Source organism: Python bivittatus, unplaced genomic scaffold (assembly GCF_059951505.1).
Source record: "Python bivittatus isolate LINGU-HERP-01145 unplaced genomic scaffold, Pbiv_v1 ctg000700_np1212, whole genome shotgun sequence".
In the NCBI taxonomy this organism is placed as follows: domain Eukaryota; kingdom Metazoa; phylum Chordata; class Lepidosauria; order Squamata; family Pythonidae; genus Python; species Python bivittatus.
Genome location: NW_028277098.1, coordinates 2,368,731 through 2,387,289, shown reverse-complemented (window position 1 = coordinate 2,387,289; position 18,559 = coordinate 2,368,731). Strand labels below are relative to the sequence as shown.

The following is an 18,559-nucleotide window of genomic DNA, read 5'->3' as shown; positions in this document are numbered from 1 at the left end:
AGGCTGGGTTATTTGAGGGACCACCTCTCCCCCATTACATCTGCTCATCCCACTAGAAATAGCAGAGAGGGCATGCTGCGGGTCCCGTCTGTGCAGGAATTAATGCTTGGTAGGTCCCAGGAGGCTTAATTGATGCTTGGTAGGCCCCATCCCTCTTAACAATCCATAAGGCCCTCAAGACCTGGCTATGTGACCAAGCCTGGGTATCCCCGGGGACCAGGGAGATTTTGTGATGGTTTACTATGGTTAATACCATCCTCTCCTGTTTTGTGTGTTTTTTTGTTATAGTTTTCATAGTTTTAATGATTGTTTTTATATATATTTATGGGTTTTTAATTGACTGTGTATGCTACCCAGAGTCACTCTTTTGTGAGATGGATGGCTATATAAATATGGTGAATAGATAAATAAATGTTTGTGTGTATATATGTCGGTGTATAATTTTTAACACCAGTTAATGCTTCTCTAGTTTTGATAAGCTTGCAAGGAAAAATATAATTTGTTGGGAGTTTTTAAAATATTACAGTAATATTTTTTCTGGCTTATCAACAGACAAAGTCTTGCTTGGCCATTGCACAGGAAAGATATTTCTGAGCCCCAAGCCAACCGTCTGGTGGAGTTTCCTTCCTTCTTGGAACTCCACTGATGATTTATTTCAGTGAAATTACTAGCAGTCATTCTGAGAGTTCCAGTCAACAAAACAAAGTCTTAATTTAAGCAGCTCCCAACAAGGAAAGTCGCTAAAGTAAAATCAATACAACTATTAAAATGCATACATTGCGCAAGTGAGTTTTCAGATGTTTGACATAGCACTTCATTAGAAAAAAATCCTGATAAAAATTATGAGCAATATACTTGTGAACATGTGATGCAAAAGTCAAAGAACATTCAGCAATGATGGCTTAGCATTTATATATCACCCTCCTTCAGAGGCAACCTAAATATCATATGGAAATCTGTGTTAAGGCTTGGTTAAGGTGCTGGGTTAGGGCTGGCAAGACCAGGTTCACGTCAACCCTTAAGCCACAGAAGCTCACAGGGTGACTTTAGGCCAGTCAGACTCTCTCAGCTCAATCCACTTCACAGGGTTGTTGCTGGGAAAAATTGGAGGAGGAAGTGCTATGTATGGCCCCTTGAGCTCCTGGAGGGATATAAATCTAATAAATAATAAATAAACTCCTAAAAGCAGCTTCAGAAGAGATTTGAGTTTATTAGGAATTCTAGTAGAAAAGTGGGAAATAACTGAAAAAACATGTATGCCCTTTAGATATTATTCACTGAAAAGTCACTGTCTCCTTTTCCTAAAAGCAGGGAATTGGGGTAGAAACTGATTTTCTAAAGGAAGGAAGGACACGAGAGAAAGACAGACAAATATTGGGATAGACAGTAGAGGAATACAGTAATCGGAAATCATACCAGGTTTGCATGCTACATGTAGACTGTTATGTTCAAAGTGTGTGTGGCTCCCAGCAGCAGTGGCTATGGAAGAAATCAAATTGAACAAGATGGCAGACGTGGCATCACGTCTGTGTTCCTACACTGGTGCATCTACAAAGAGACAGGGCTTGGATTGAGGTCCATATCCACCACCATAGTGTCTATTTGGACTCCCCTGTGGACACTGAACCCTGGAATCATGTGGTTGGAAGGGGCCTTAGAGGTCATCCCGTTCAACCCCTGCTCAGAAGAGAGGGGCTGCTTAGCATGGCTTGTGTGGTGTGATGCATACTTTGTGGCAATGTCTGAGGAGGGCTTCTGTATTGGTTCATTCTAGAAGTGTTGCTTGATAGGAAGCTGCTCCTACCGTTCTGTAGGAATGCCTGTTATCTTTTTCAGAACTTAGGGACCTCTTTTCTTAATGCCGATTTCAGGAAAAACATTTAAACTGAATCTGTGGGGACTGCAGTTTAATGATGCAGCTCAGCCCTTTTTGTTAGAAGAAGGCATCGTTAGGATCGCAGTCAATTTATTTAAATGGTTGTTAGGAACAGCCCCCATCAGTTTCAGCAGAAATTAGAACTTGTTCAAAACTATCCAGAGATGGTACATCTCATTTGCAGTATTAAATAACATTTATAGTACTGTAAGACCTTTACACTTGAAAGGGGATAGCAAGACAGAAACCTTTTCCTGCATGTGATGTGAATGTGAATTGTTAGAAAAGGTTTGGAGTCACATTTTTAGGGTATGTTAAAAATACTGCAACAAAACATAGCATACATTCCAAAACCTCTTTTTCTCTGTATCCAAACAAGAATCTCTTCTATAAAGAAATATTAAGAGTTTATGTCTGTAACTGCAGGGGAAATTTTAGAAGAAAATTGGAAAATAGTAGGCACAATCAATTCTGAAATGCAACCTTTGAAGAAAAAAGTATACCCTTAAGAGTGGTAAAACCAAGAAGCAAAGAACTTTAAGGGAAGTTCTGTACTGATTTGTTAACCATACCAAGAAAAAGGCCAAGAACAGTATTACTAAGCATATACAACATACTGGTAAGACACATTCAGATATCCTCAAATTATTGTCAAATTCTCCTGTGAACACACCGAAAGTCCTTATGAACTTCATTTCAAATGAGATCAGCTACAAGTCTTGCAGTATTATTTGCTATAGTTATTAATCGTAATACATTTGTGGAAAAAAAGAGAAATTAAATTATTGTATCTTTCATTCAAATCATAAAAATATTATTACTGTGTTGGGCCATGGCTAGCCTTAGAACAGGAAGTCCTTAAATCTAAGTAAATGATCCTGCACATGAGGAGGAAATAGATCTGGATTGTATCTGGGGTTACAAAGGCAATCACTATGGGGCAGGAATCAAGGTAACAAACTAGGATCAGGGACAGACAAGTTCAGCCACAGCTACTCAGTGGATGAATGTGGGTCAGCCCTAACTCTCAAACCTAACCTATCTCACAAGGTTTTATAAAGTTAAAATTAGAGGGAGGAGGGTTATTTTTACTGTCCCGAGTTCCTAGAAGAAAGGATAGATGGCTGGCTGGATGGCCTGAATAAAAAGGAATGACTCCACTTCCATAATTAAACAGAAAAAGAATCGTTGAAAGATAAACCCTTGAAATGAGCTCTTTTGTTAGCCATATTTACACATCCCCACTATTTGTCATTCACTTCTGCCAATGATAGGCTAACTTCTTAAAGCTGTCATGAAAGAACTCCACATTTTTTTCTCTTCAACCAGGTCCTGACATTACTTTCTGTCTCTTCATTTGAATAAAAAAAAAACACCCATAAAGGTATTTCTTCCATTTTGGGAAAAGTTGGAAGTTGCATGACACCAGTTCTGGACTGCATGGCATTTGGGGTAAGATAGTGAGACTTTAGAATTGCCTCTTGAGTAGCTTGTTAAGTGTGAGGACTGGCATTGTCATGTTCCAGCAAAATTTCTTTCTTGTGCTTCTGAACTCTGCTTAATCAATATTTCAAAGTTTTGAGTGTTGCAGTATAATGTTCTAAGTTGATAATGGAGCCAGGTTCAAAGAAATCCTTGTAAATAATATTATTTGCATCCCAAAAGTCTGTAACCATGAATTTTCCTGCTGAAGCTTGATTTTTTTTTTTTTTTTTTTTTGCCACAGATGAAAGTTTGTGATGATTTTCTATGGACTGACACCAGTATTGAGTCATAATGATGAGCGCCTATTTCATTGGCTATCACAATGTTGTGAAGAAATTCTTCACCTTCAACTCTTCCCAGTTCACCATCTTTATATTTTTGTGGCCCAATGATGCACAGTACTCACATCAACGCAGTCATTGCCATACACAAAATGAATTTGGTAGTGAATTTCAATTAGAGGGATCCCTTCAAGGACTTAAAAATTCAGTTAGGGTGTGTTGCTTAAAACACACTGATGAGTACTTACTGTACAGTGGGGCAAAAAAGTATTTAGTCAGCCACCAATTGTGCAAGTTCTCCCACTTAAAAAGATGAGAGAGGCCTGTAATTTTCATCATAGGTATACCTCAACTATGAGAGACAAAATGGGGAAAAAAATCCAGAAAATCACATTGTCTGATTTTTAAAGAATTTATTTGCAAATCATGGTGGAAAATAAGTATTTGGTCAATATCAAAAGTTCATCTCAATACTTTGTTATATATCCTTTGTTGGCAATGACAGAGGTCAAACGTTTTCTGTAAGTCTTCACAAGGTTTTCACACACTGTTGCTGGTATTGTGGCCCATTCCTCCATGCAGATCTCCTCTAGAGCAGTGATGTTTTGGGGCTGTCGCTGGGCAACACAGACTTTCAACTCCCTCCAAAGGTTTTCCATGGGGTTGAGATCTGGAGACTGGCTAGGCCACTCCAGGACCTTGAAATGCTTCTTATGAAGCCACTCCTTCGTTGCCCAGGCGGTGCGTTTGGGATCATTGTCATGCTGAAAGACGCAGCCATGTTTCATCTTCAACGCCCTTGCTGATGGAAGGAGATGTTCACTCAAAATCTCACGATACATGGCCCCATTCATTCTTTCCTTTACACGGATCAGTTGTCCTGGTCCCTTTGCAGAAAAACAGCCCCAAAGCATGATGTTTCCACCCCCATGCTTCACAGTAGATATGGTGTTCTTTGGATGCAACTCAGCATTCTCTCTCTTCCAAACACGACGAGTTGAGTTTAGACCAAAATGTTCTACTTTGGTTTCATCTGACCATATGACATTCTCCCAATCCTCTTCTGGATCATCCAAATGCTCTCTAGCAAACTTCAGACGGGCCCAGACATGTACTGGCTTAAGCAGGGGGACACGTCTGGCACTGCAGGATTTGAGTCCCTGGCGGCATAGTGTGTTACCGATGGTAGCCTTTGTTACTTTGGTCCCAGCTCTCTGCAGGTCATTCACTAGGTCCCCCTGTGTGGTTCTGGGATTTTTGCTCACTGTTCTTGTCATCATTTTGACCCCACGGGGTGAGATCTTGCATGGAGCCCCAGATCGAGGGAGATTATCAGTGGTCTTATATGTCTTCCATTTTCTAATTATTGCTCCCACAGTTGATTTCTTCACACCAAGCTGCTTGCCTATTGCAGATTCAGTCTTCCCAGCCTGGTGCAGGTCTACAATTTTGTTTCTGGTGTCCTTCAACAGCTCTTTGGTCCTGGCCATAGTGGAGTTTGGAGTGTGATTGTTTGAGGTTGTGGACAGATGTCTTTTATACTGATAACAAGGTCAAACAGGTGCCATTACTACAGGTAATGAGTGGAGGACAGAGGAGCCTCTTAAAGAAGTAGTTACAGGTCTGTGAGAGCCAGACATCTTGCTTGTTTGTAGGTGACCAAATACTTATTTTCCACCATGATTTGCAAATAAATTCTTTAAAAATCAGACAATGTGATTTTCTGGATTTTTTCCCCCATTTTGTCTCTCATAGTTGAGGTATACCTATGATGAAAATTACAGGCCTCTCTCATCTTTTTAAGTGGGAGAACCTGCACAATTGGTGGCTGACTAAATACTTTTTTCCCCCACTGTAGGTATCCATTTCAGAAACAATAGCAATGAAACTTTTTCTCACAGCAACTTCCCACCAACAGAGGCTAAGGAACACGTCACAGTTTCTAGCACATCAGTACCGCCATGTGTTGGCTTCTTATAACATTGGAGGCCTCACTTTTCATTCAACTCTGATGATAGATAGATAGATAGATAGATAGATAGATAGATAGATAGATAGATAGATAGACAGACAGACAGACAGACAGACAGACAGACAGACAGACAGACGATAGATTTGAATGAAAGGAAGGGGTCAAGTTACAGATTTACTTTATTTTTACCATAGATTAGGTTCTGAATGGATCCAACATTTAGACAATTATTCCTACATGCAACAATTCAATAATGTGAAATTAAGATAAAATATCCCAACAGCAAAAATAGTTCTATTTATTTTAAGATATTGACTGTAGCATTCAACTTTCACCTGGGTATCTGAGATAGATAAAGATAACATTTCCCCCTAACTTCTGGAACTATCTATAAAAATATTTTAAAATTTGATTTTAATGCAGATGAAATAAGTACATAATATATGTAAATTTAGTTCACTGGAATAATTTATTTTAATTATAAAACTTGAGTTATCTTAGTTTACAGTAGTCTTCCTTTTTATGTAAGGATAAGCCCAGCTCCAAGAATAGCTGCATCAACCAAGAAACTTCATTTTTTTTAGCAAGGATTAATTAAATAAACATTTGTGTCCAGGAATTCAAATCAGATATTCATCATGACAGTGTTTTCTGACGGAAAAGACAGGGAGGTGGTCTCAATGCTCTAACATCACGGATATTCCAAGGAGTTTTTTTTTCCTACCTAGGGAAATTCTCACTTTCTTTGTGGTAATATCCTGTTGGATGTGTCATAGGATTTCCAAAGAGGCAGGAGAAGGGAGACTCCTATATTAGGCTGTGGGCTGAGCAATAAGTCAACAGTCAACCACTTAAAGCTGTAAACTGTGTCAGCATAAAGCCTGAAGTCCTGAGTCTGCAGAAGAGACGCAAGACAACTATTCTGTTGAACTAATTAGAAATAAGATTTCACATTCCACAGTTGCTCTTGGTAAGTAAAAAAAAAAAAAAACAACAACTTTGAAAGCTTTTTTTTTATTATTTTTCAAAAGATGCCAGAGGGAAAGTTGAATAGAAAACGGCCACATGAGTAACCACAGCATTCATTCTCTCTTAAAATTATAATTTGCTTAATTTCTTTAGAAAATAGACATGTTTACATTGCAGGATCAAAGAAATGAATGTATTATATATATTATTAAATATATATTATTTTTCACATTAATCTGCCTTTAAAATTAAACTATAAATTCAACAGAGAACCAATGCCAATCTGTGTTTGGCAAGTCTCACAAGTCTAACATACAATTTGTAGGCCTCACTTTGTAATGTTCATATTTTAAATTCTTAGGTATTTCCAGAAAGTAATCTTCTCCTAATGGTTGGAACTGCAATTCCCAGAATTGGCAGCCCGCATGGCTACTTCCCATTCAATAAAATCAAAAGCCAATCTAGCTGGGAATTGCCACTTCAATGCATTTGGGAGGCAGGTTCAGGAAAAAAGGGGATAAACTGTTTTAACTCTACACTTTAAAAAAGAATGCATGCAGAATACTGGCCATGTTTCCTCCAGTCCAACATTTTTCTGGCTCCAGTTTTGTATTTACAGCATCCAGCCTTATATTGAAAGTTTTTCAAACAGATTCAGTCTACCTCTTTTGAAAAGGATCAGGGAAGAGAAACCGTAATCTCCCTAAGCAGTTTGTGGCCGATAACTGGGGTGAAGGAAATGTTTAAGAGGGGGAAAAAGTGCTTTGTATCTCAGAAGACGGATGAGTTTTAACTGCTACTTTTGTTTTGATTTCAAGTTGAATCTTTATAACTGCATATGAATTGTTGTATGATTATACACACACATACATGCACACACACATAGACACACACACACTTGAGAAAACCCATTACTTCCCTTATAAATTTACAAGTATCTACTATCTTAATTATTGTTTTTTTATACAGCTCATACCGTAGCACCTCCAACAAGAAAATAAAGAGAGGCTTTTAAGATTGTTTCTCCCGTGATGAATACCTTTTACTTTCTCTCCATCCTTAGCTATGGTAAGTGAGTGTTTCAAAGTAGGAAACCTTCTAGACTGAGATGGAAGCAACATTTCTTGCTATGAGTTTCTTTTCACTGAAACAGGAATCTTATTTTGCAGTTTTTTTAAATTACACTAAAAATACAAACTAGAAAAAATATTTGACTAAAAACAGAGAGCAAGCTAATGTAGAAAGTGCAGGGTATGTTTGTATGAGGGTGAATTACATCAAAAATCTACCAGTTTCTCCTCCCTGACATCCCCTCCTCATAGTTTCCAAAGTCTCAGAAGGAGAAAGTTATCGCCAGGTTCATTTTTCTCTTCATTTTCATTATTCTGAAAACTCAGACCAACATTCTTGTCTGTTCCCTCTTTCCATCTTTTCTAGACCACTGGTTATATTGCATCCGCTTTCTTTTCATTCCATTTTCTTAATGAAATCCTTTGGATTCCACTAAAACAGCATCAGGTTCCATTCCATACTAGAAGACCATTCTGGGCAAATGGCTGGTAGCTTTCTGCTCTCTTCCTTTTTCAGCCTCTTCGTAGGCAGGCATGGTTGTCTCTCATCCCATTTTTAAGCCATACCATTCCTCCTCCCACAGTTATCCTCTTAAGTTAGCCCCCTACTTTTATTCCTGCCTTCTTTTAGCATGAACACATTTCTGGTGTGCAGGGCTTATGTTTAGCTCAGATAGCTCAATTCTAATACAGCAATTTGTTGATATCTCTCATTTTAGGACTTTTATTATTTAAGGACAGCAATGGCTGGACGTACCACTCTTCAGAGAAAGACATGAATTACCAAGAAGCAGAGAAATGGTGTAAAACCCATTTTACCCATTTGGTTGCTATTCAGAATAGAGAGGAAATTCACCACTTAAATGCAACGTTTCCTAGAAATTCAAATTACTATTGGATTGGAATCCGAAAAATTGAGAATGAATGGAGATGGGTTGGAACAAACAAGCCACTGACTGAAGAAGCTATAAACTGGGCTCAAGGTGAACCAAACAACCAAAGGAAGAATGAGGACTGTGTGGAAATCTATATAAAGCGAACAAAAGATTCAGGAAAGTGGAACGATGAACCATGTCATAAACCTAAAAGAGCTTTGTGCTATAATGGTATGGATTGATATCAATTTGATTAATATTTATGCAACCAAAAGATTTCCTTTTTCACTAGGAAAACGACATATCTATTTTTAGGACTGTTGTAAGGATTGAAAAATAAGGGGTTAGATCCAGATTAAACCATACTTGATGTAAACCAACTAATAAGTATCAATGGGCCTTTGTAAGAATATGACCATATTTGGAATGATTTCATTGTATGGAAACGGCTTCAAATATTTCAAAGAGCTATATTAATATTTTTTAAAATGTCAGCTGTAATAATTGTTGGTGACTATAAATGGAAGTCCATGCAAATTAACATAGGACAGTTATATTTAGATGTATCCTGTGATGTGCAATGATAGGGTATTAATATGGGGAAGTCATATGAAAGAAATTGTGGGAAGAGTTTTGCATAAAAGCAAGAAATTGTAAAAACCCTTGTAATTTATGTAAATGTCTGTTTCTGTTTCTGTTTTGTTTTTGTTTTTCTTCTTTGCACTGTGGAAAATGTTTCCACTGAAATTTATACAATACAGCAGAGAATGTAAAAAAAAAAGAGCATCAAAAGACAAAAAGCCAAAAAAGGGGAAAATGAATCTTCAAGACAGAAACATAGTTTTCCTCCTTCCTTCTGAAAGGGAAATAAGGGATTCTACTATGCTGTTATAATAGAAAAATGTTGTGCCGCAATATCTTTACTGTATCATTTTCATAATGTAATCTGCTTAATTGTCTTGCAGCCTCTTGTACTCCAAATTCCTGCAGCGGTCGTGGTGAATGTATAGAGACAATTAACAATTATACCTGCCAGTGCAAAGAAGGTTTCTATGGGCGTGACTGTGAACATGGTATGATTGATTAGTCATTTAGTTAGTTCAAATACATTGTGGATTTTTAATTCTGTCCATTTAATATATTAGCTTTGGAACAAGTGCCTTATCCAAACTCTTCTGTTCTTTTGTAGTAATTACTTGCGATCAACTGAAAGACCCAGATCAAGGTATCTTTACATGCAAACATCCAGTACAGGATTTTGGCTTTCACTCTTCTTGTGACATTGAATGCAAGGAAGGTTACAAACCAACTGGGATGGAATCAATAACGTGTACCTATTCTGGAAAATGGTCTGCACCACCTCCATCCTGTAAAGGTATGTAAATTTAGCCACTGAAACACAGTGAACCCCAAAGAGAATTGTCTAAGTCGGCACTGTTGAAATAGAAACATTCATTTAGCTATCAATTTGTTTTGTGCTACTTTCAGTTGAAATCATAAGAATGTGTCTCAAGACACTCAGAACCATCCACTCATTCAGCAAAGGTGGATTTTATTTTGCAAATACACGGAGGTTTCTTAATATTTTCAATTTAGCAAAAATAAAACTTTGAGGCAGGTGGGGCGGAGAACAGACACCACCTCCACTCAGTGACTGTATCCCAATTTACATTCCATTATCTGTCACTTATTGTAATCATTGTTATTGCAATAAATGATAGATAATGGAACGTAAATTTCCTCCGTACTGCGATGAAGAATTCACAATTGTAGTACGGCTTCAGCCATTATACATCTTGTTGACTGAGGAAAATGCCAAAATCTAACATCGTACAATTCTGTTTTTAGTTGTGGAATGTCATGTACTACAGAAGCCTGCTCATGGTTTCTACAGTTGCTCCAACTCCTCTGAAAATTATACCTGGAATTCGTCTTGCAATTTTTTTTGCAAAGAAGGTTTCTTTTTGAAAGGCCCCAGTATGCTCCAGTGTGGTGCATCTGGAGAATGGGATGGACAGGAGCCCACATGTGAAGGTAAACGTTTTATCTTATTGGCTTACCTGCACTCGCACAGAGTTCATTGGTTTTCTATGTGCGTTTCTTTGACCATATATGGAGTAACATATGGCATGATCTGCCTCTGTTTCAGTGGTGAAATGTAAAGCACTGCCTCAGTCAGAAGGAAGCATTGTGAATTGTTCCCATAATGACACGGAACTGAAGTATACGTCAATCTGTGATTTTGCATGTGAAAAGGGCTACATTTTAAGAGGATCACCACAGATTCAGTGTTCATCAGATGGCCACTGGACACAGCCCATTCCTGTTTGTGAAGGTAAGAGACAGAAATCAGACTATTTAGTAATCTATTTTGGTTATTGGTGTTATGTGCATCCCTGGATTCATTTTTCATATTTATTGTGGAGACAGGGATTTTACCAGAATTTTATGAAATAAGCATCTTTATGATGTAGAAATACTGTATTTGTAATTTCCAACCCTTTGAAGCATGAACATATCAAAGTCAATAACTTCATTTCCCACTTATACAATCTTAACCCCAAACTCATCTCTATGTGTATAATTATATATATCCTGAAAATATAACACACACTATGTTTTTCACCCTAAGTGATAATTCAAACTCTGTCATTTACAGCTGTGCATTGCAGTGAACTACAGCCTCCAGCTAATGGCTCCATGAACTGCTCTGATCCTTCTGCAAACTTTGCCTGGAATTCAACCTGCAGGTTTGCTTGTGGAGAAGGATTTAAACTGAATGGATCCAGTGAACTCCAGTGTGGTGCTTCTGGACACTGGGATGACTCACAGCCAGAATGTGAAGGTACCGTCTTATCTTAGGTCCTAGTATTGTTTTCCCAGGGGATTCATTTTTACCTGTATAGAATTGTCCCATTTATCATCAAAGTTAATTGTAGTGTGGGCTGTGTTTATTTCCAGCAGTAAAATGTGCAGCAGTGCAGCCTCCTGAAATGGGAGAAGTCAAACATTCCTCCGCTGATACAGATCCAACTTACAAGTCAGTCTATGAATTTAGTTGCGTGGAGGGTTACATCTTGAAAGGAGCATCCCGGATTCACTGTTCATCAGATGGTGAATGGTCTGATCCAGTTCCTACATGTGAAGGTAAAATTTAAAAGCATTGAGAACTTGCCATTTTTCTCCTCAATACATTTGCTCTAATTAGGGAATATCTTATCAAAGAAATGTATTATCGAGCAGTATTATATGATTTCTTTGATTCGGGGCGATTCTATAGAACAGTGGGTACATATGGAATATGTTGATAAAGAATCAGAACCTTTGAATTTTATACCCTTTTGTTAGGAAAGAATGTGCACATAAGATATAGAAAGTAGTGTTTATATTTTATATAATTTATATTTATAAAGAGTTATATTTTCAACATGGAAAAAAGGATCTTACAGTTTAAACTAGACAGCTCCCTTTGATTCCACTGATAGATCATCCCTTAGATTATTATGAATTTCAATGCATCAGAACTGTCAAGAAAAGGACATTGGAATTGAAGAATTTTTTATAGGGAATTTATCCCAAAATCTAAAACAGCAATAGAAATCTTGTTAAAATATAATTTATATTGGCTGCAGTAAACACAACTGAATTCTTTTTTAAGCTGCCCTGAAGTTAAGCCTCAGGTTCTTCAGCTTGTAACCCCTCTTGAGGAAATAGCAGATTCTTATTTAACAATGTCCTAGGATATCCAGCAAAATTATACAGATTAGTACTAGACTTTGAAAGAGACAATAAATTATTATTTGGGAGGAGAGTTCAAGCATTTAAATGCATGAATTTGGGGGCTTAAGCACCTGAAAATTAAAGGCAGCCATTTTGCCTTGTAAATCCTCCCCAACATGCAAAAAACAACCCAGAGCCCTAGTTTTTCACAACACTTACTCTGGTCTGGCCTTCAGGAACACAAGAGGGTTGCTGATGGGCCATCGTTTTTGCATCCATGCTCCAAGGGAAGATACATGAATTTTGGAAGATCGACCTCACACAGGAAACAGGAGTTTCTCTACTAGAATAATATGCACAGTTCCAAGTAAACTGTTGCTGTAGGGGAATACTATCAAAACGTAAGGGGAAAGAAAACATATTTATCTAGAAAAATAGATGCAAAGTAAGCAGGATGGATTTGTACAGCCTTCTAATTTGTTCCAATTTTCAAATTTTAGCTTCTGCAGCACTTGGGACTTTCTTAGCAGTTGGTACATCAGTCGTCGGGGTCTCTGTCCTGTCAGTGGTATCATTTATCATCTGGATTCTAAAGCGTCTTCAAAGACAAAGTAAGACATTTTCACAATCTATTATTGCAAGGTAATACATAATTAAATTTATAACTGCAAATTGTCAGAGTCTGCAACACTCAATTTCCAATCCAAGTAAATCCTCTGGAAACTAGACCATTCCAGTAAAGGTTTCTTTACTGAGAAGAAGCATACAGCGTTCCATAGATTGCTGAAACTGAAAACCCGCTCTCAGTGTTTCCTTTTTAACCCCCCTCCCTGCGGGTTCCCTTCTTTCAAGTTCCAGTCCCTCTCACACCTTCCCTTGGATCTCTTCTTGGTCTCACGCCTGCACGACCTTGCGAATTCCTGAGAACTCGGTAACGTTCCGTCTGTCTCTGTCTACTTAAATCTCTCCCTCCCTTATTTTAAGGCAGGAACGAGCAAGCAATCTACATAAACTGACATTCTTAACAAACCAAACACCTCTACTTTATGGCCTATAGAAGGAAACATTCTAACTAGGTCAATAGCTCTAATAAATCTAATAGTTGACATAAATTGATAGTTGATTGATTGTGAGGATCCTGACACAAATACTATGCAGAAATGGCCAAATTACAGGATAAATCAGTCACTCTAACCCACCTCACAGGGCTGTTGTTGTGGGGAAAATAGGAGACAAGAGTATTAGGTATGTTCATCACCTTGAGAGAGAGAGAGAGAGAGAGAGAGAGAGTATGTGTGTGTAAATAAATAAAGGCAGGATAGAGTGTCTAATAACATTAACAATAATAAATGTGCATTGAAATTTAATGTGTCTGCTTTAAACAAATACAAATAATATAAATTGTTACATGCCGCAGACATGAAGGAAAAATTGAACTTTTTTCACTCTTGCTGCAATCCTGTGGAAAGTTTCTCCTCTGAAATTGGTATGTGCATTCAGACAAAATCTCTGTTGGAACCAGTGGGAGATTTCTTTTTCCATTCGCAATGGAAGGATTACATTTCATCTTCATGACTGCTGCAATCCCAGTTACTATTAGCTTAACTGTTCCTGGATTGATATTATCTGTTTTTTAGAAAGCAGATTCTAAGCATATTAAATTAGTAACTAAGTACTAACATATTTAACTCTATGAGTGAGTGTTATGAGAATGGACCTTCACCTTGATAACAGATGAGAGCAAGCTTAATTTAAAAACCGAATTATGAGAATATTTTTGATATATATTCTTATATTTTACAGAATAGAAGACAGTTCAGATATGTTTATATTAGAAACTGCTAAGAAATGGGAGTCTTAACGCTTTACTAAATTTCTTTTTTTGTTTCTCTCTGTTTCTCCATCGCCCTTCTCTCTTGCAGAAAAAACATTCACTCCTGCAAGGTATGTTCATTTTCCAGATTCTTAAAGAATCCAATGCAATTTTTGGCTGTCGCCATATTGTTGTAAGGCCCAATAACTTATATGATTTTTCCTGTATTTTTCAGCAGTTTCCCCAGCCTTCATTCAGAAGATAGTTTCAAAGCTCAGTTGGTTTAATCAAGTAAGTTATGAAAAAAGCTATAGTTTATTTATTTTAGTGGTACATAGAATGATGGATCATTGCAGGAGGTAGAGTGTTTACTACATATAATGTGAAAATAGCCAAGGGAACACATTTCCAGTAACGGATATTAGGTAGCAGGACCGACAAAAGGAGCTTTGCCTGAGGCCCAGAGAGCTAGTGGTCACCAAAATAGACCACACATATTTTATGTTAAATCACGTGTTTCAGTAAAAAGCTGAACATCTTCTTTTTAAAATGCTTGAAGATTTTACTTCATGGCTGGATATTGATTTATGAAATATTGATATATTGTTTTCCCATCAAGAGACAGGTTGACTGAGAAAGTATTACAGTATTTAAGGCACATTTAAGATTTAAGCGCTGAGCCCTTAGAAAGTGATCTGGGGCTTTCAGGGTTCCATGGGATAGATTTTTCTACCTTCGTCCAGGAAGGACCAGAGCAAAGTGGGCTCAATGGGCTGATCTGTTCTATTTATGATGCTTTTTAAAATGGATTTATACAATTTCAGATTCCATTTAAGCTTACACCTACTTCTCTGGTAGCACAGGTAGTTCTCGCTTAGCGACTACAATTGGGACTGGCAACTCCATTGCTAAGCAATGTGGTCACTAAGCAAACACATCATGTGACCACGAGAGACTTGCGATGTCACTTCATATTTGATTTGTTAAGCGAATCACCATGGGTCATTAAGTGAGACATCAGGTTAAGTGACCATGGCTTGCGACTTTACTGCTGGCTCCTCCATTGACTCTACTTATCGGAAGCCAGCTGTGAAGTATGCAAATGGCAATCACGTGACCACAGGACGCTGCAATGGTCGTAAACACCCGCTGGTTGCAAAGTGCCTGAATATCGATCACATGGCTGCAGGGACGCTGCGACAGTCATAAATATGAGGACTGGTTGTAAAGTTACCTCTTCAGCACCGTCACAAGTTCCTACGGTCGCTAAACAGAGCAACCCTTAAGTGAGGTCTACCTGTATGGGTGCAGAACTCAATGACCATCTGCAGGACTGCACTAATAAATAATGAAGATTTTTTTCCAAACTAGGTACATTTCTGATTTTTTAGAAATCTGGCTGGTACTCTCTAACTGGTAGTGTTCAAAACCCTGTTTTCTTGACCCACTGTTGTTATTTATCCTTAGCCCATGATAGCTTTTCCCATTGTACATTCACCATCATGATGGAAGAAAGTTTAGGGTAGCTAATGCTGCCCTTGTGAAGTCCTCACCAGGGTGGTTCTGCTTTCACTCAGCTGCAAAATGCTCAGGACAGTCCAAACAGCACCGTTTAGCCAATGTAGTGGGGAGGTGTGGGGGGAAGGGTCTTCCTTGCTGTTCAACGGATTCAGATGGGTCAGACCCCGGTGGTCGGGCAGATGTTGGCAAAGGACGTCTCAACATTTGGCAGCCCCAGCTACTGGTAGCTACTGGTAGATCTTCAGTCACATCTATAGGACCAGAGATTCCCTATCTCTGGAGCAGGGTTTCCCAAAATGTGAGATGCAGACAGAGTCCAGGGGAGGTGTGAAGAATCTTTTAGTCGTACATTGTTACAATAAATACTCATACAACATCATAAGTACTTGTGGCATACATTCATATGTGCTTAGTCATACAGAGTTTTTTTTGTTTTCAGAAAGCCACATCCGGAACCAGGTGCTTTAAGTAGTGAGGAAGGCTGGAAATTGACCTAAACAGCGGTCAGAAATAGTCTGCAGAAAAGAATGATTTGACATGGTTATGTCAAATAACATCTGTGTCATACTAGCCACAGAAATTCTTGGATTAAAAAACATACAAAGTTGGTCCTGAATTCAAATTTTAAAAACAGCAAATAAAATATTGTTATACCCATAGGATGTTGATCTCTTTTCACCAATATTTGGAACAGCTAAGGAGGGAAATGGAAAGGAGGAGCATCCAAAACTGTTATGTTTTGCTATTTTCAGCCAATGAACTTGGACGTCTCTGCAATAATATCCAGTTACTCCATGGACTGAGATCAGCTGCCTCTGGAAAGCCTTTTCGATGTGAGGGACATGGATGAGGGGAAGATTCCTTGATGACAACGCCTTGAGAGGAAGCATCCGGTTCCAGCACAACAATCCGAGTCTACGAGTGGCAACATATCAAGGAAGAATATAAGCCGTCCAAGCAGCATGGAATACCTTCTGGCCTTGCACGCAGTCCACGTGGGCTGTCTCCTGCCCTCTGATACTCTGGGCTCCGATAGCGCCCTTTCACGTCTGTGAATCTCGTACAAAGGTGGTGGCAACTTATTCTCTTTTCAAGACGTCAAATTTATTACTTATAAAGTGGTTAAAGGTGTATGTAGAATTGTGCATTTTGACATTTGTGTCCATGTTTCGAGAAGAGACCTCTTGCTTCAGCCCAAAATCATAACTGTTAGTTATCAGGGAGTAACTAACTAGTCTGGTACAACATTTAAAGTTTTTATAAGCATAAACCATACTTATCTACAACACGTTTCGGACACAGTTCTCTTTTGACATAGAAAAGGCAGGTGTTAATTGTTTTGGTATAATTTTCTACAGTTCTTAAAGTTATCAAAGTAACACTGAAATTAATTTCAGAATGGGAGAATTCATTATTGCTGTCAAATCTTAAACTTGCAGAAATATACTAAAATGTAGTCCTCTAATATTATTTTGTTTCTTGAAACAAGTCAAGACATTTAAAATGTTTCATCCCTATGGGATTTAGTACTGTATTATCTAAATTACTGATAGTATTTATTTCTTGGGTAACGTGTACAATTTTGTGTGAATCAAAAATGACTAAACCTGTTCTCAAAGCAAAGTATAGGTAAAATAATTCTAAAAAAAAATCCTCCAAAGGAAACTTAGAACTATCTTTTTTAAAAAAAAAGAAAGGAAATTTGTTTAGAAGTATTCATACATCAAATTAAGGAGGAACCTAATAATGCAGGCACATCTATTATTAACTTAGGCCCATAGTTAAATGCTCTTGAGGGATCGACACTGCCCTCCTGAGAAAATCCACATATCTGTAAATGCAATCTAGAATTTCTGTTCACTCTGCCATTTGGTAATTTTGATTATTTCACTTTTCTGCCTGGATTCACACATTGGTCTAAGCCATCATATGGCTTGTTAGGCTTAACATGAAATGTGTTGGAAAAGACATGAGTATCTAACCCCACAGTGGCTTGTATTTTCCTTATTTTTAAATAACAGTTTATTTAAAGGGGATTAAATATGAAACGTAATAAAATTGTGTTTTAGTATGATATATAATATGTATTTTATTTATTTAAAATTAATTAATTCCAACGGTGTTTTGTGCTTTAAACCATAAATGTGTAGATAATAAAATAATTCTAGCGCTAAATAATGTTGGGATTTTGTATCATTGAATCTGAATGTATGAGTTGTCTTACACTGGCACAAGCAATAGAGGCTTGGTTGGTATCATTCTGATCATCTGCTATAAACTCCAGTTCAAAAAGAGCATTTCCCTGTGACAGGGGCAGGAGACACTGAAGGCTCTTTTGTACCGTAGATGATGCCCTTGACGTATTAACAGGAAGAAAAGACAGTGGCCAGTAGATGGCGCTAGTTAGGCATAGCTACTGGCTGGTTAGCTTAACACATCAGCGGATACAGTATTCAGTAAAGGTAGAACCATTGGACGTCTCAAAATCTGAAACCAGATCACTGAGACGCCAGGCTACAGAGTCTTTCAGGTGGGGCATTACAGAAGCTTGTGATGAGATATTTGGGTACTTCTCGGACACATTCAGCAACTCTACTGAAGGTCCACTGATTGCCCTAATTTTTTTTTCTTCAAACAAAGTGAAAAGAAGGAAGGGATCATTTTCCTGTCCCCCTCACTAGTTTGGGGGATGTTTTCCCCCAGCAGAAATGGCAGGATTACTAAATTGGACTTTGCTTTGTCTGTCCACTAAAACTCCTTTGCACACTGCTCCAAGTGTTTTTCAACCTCCCTGTGAAAAATTTACACTCTGAAAATTTGACTACTTTGAAAATCAGCCCTACTGAGTCTCTGGCTTCATATGATACAATGTATCATAAAGTAACCATACTTGCCCCATTCACACAACACACTAGGCTAAAATTGGTTCCTTAGGTTGTGATTCAAACACAAACCAGCATGAGTGAATGTATATGTA

The 18,559-nt window shown here is 37.9% G+C and overlaps 1 protein-coding gene across 1 annotated transcript; it reads left to right on the top strand.

The window, feature by feature from the left end:
• Positions 1–2,626: 2,626 nt before the first annotated feature.
• SELE (selectin E) lies at positions 2,627–17,741 on the top strand. Its single transcript, XM_007436612.3, has 14 exons — positions 2,627–3,328; positions 6,391–6,584; positions 7,553–7,651; positions 8,373–8,759; positions 9,494–9,601; positions 9,718–9,903; positions 10,377–10,562; positions 10,678–10,863; positions 11,188–11,373; positions 11,490–11,675; positions 12,749–12,859; positions 14,171–14,192; positions 14,297–14,352; positions 16,335–17,741. Exons 3-13 carry the CDS (start codon positions 7,615–7,617, stop codon positions 14,346–14,348), a joined length of 1,647 nt encoding a protein of 548 aa, XP_007436674.1. The 5' UTR covers positions 2,627–3,328; positions 6,391–6,584; positions 7,553–7,614; the 3' UTR covers positions 14,349–14,352; positions 16,335–17,741.
• The last annotated feature ends 818 nt before the right edge of the window (positions 17,742–18,559 follow it).

What these genes read in the sequence shown, in the direction of transcription:
- SELE (XM_007436612.3), top strand. Translation starts at nt 7,615, where the DNA reads ATGAATACCTTTTACTTTCTCTCCATCCTTAGCTATG. An exon ending in ACCACCTCCATCCTGTAAAG is followed by an intron (nt 9,904 to 10,376) that starts GTATGTAAATTT and finishes TTCTGTTTTTAG; the next exon opens with TTGTGGAATGTCATGTACTA. An exon ending in GCCCATTCCTGTTTGTGAAG is followed by an intron (nt 10,864 to 11,187) that starts GTAAGAGACAGA and finishes TGTCATTTACAG; the next exon opens with CTGTGCATTGCAGTGAACTA.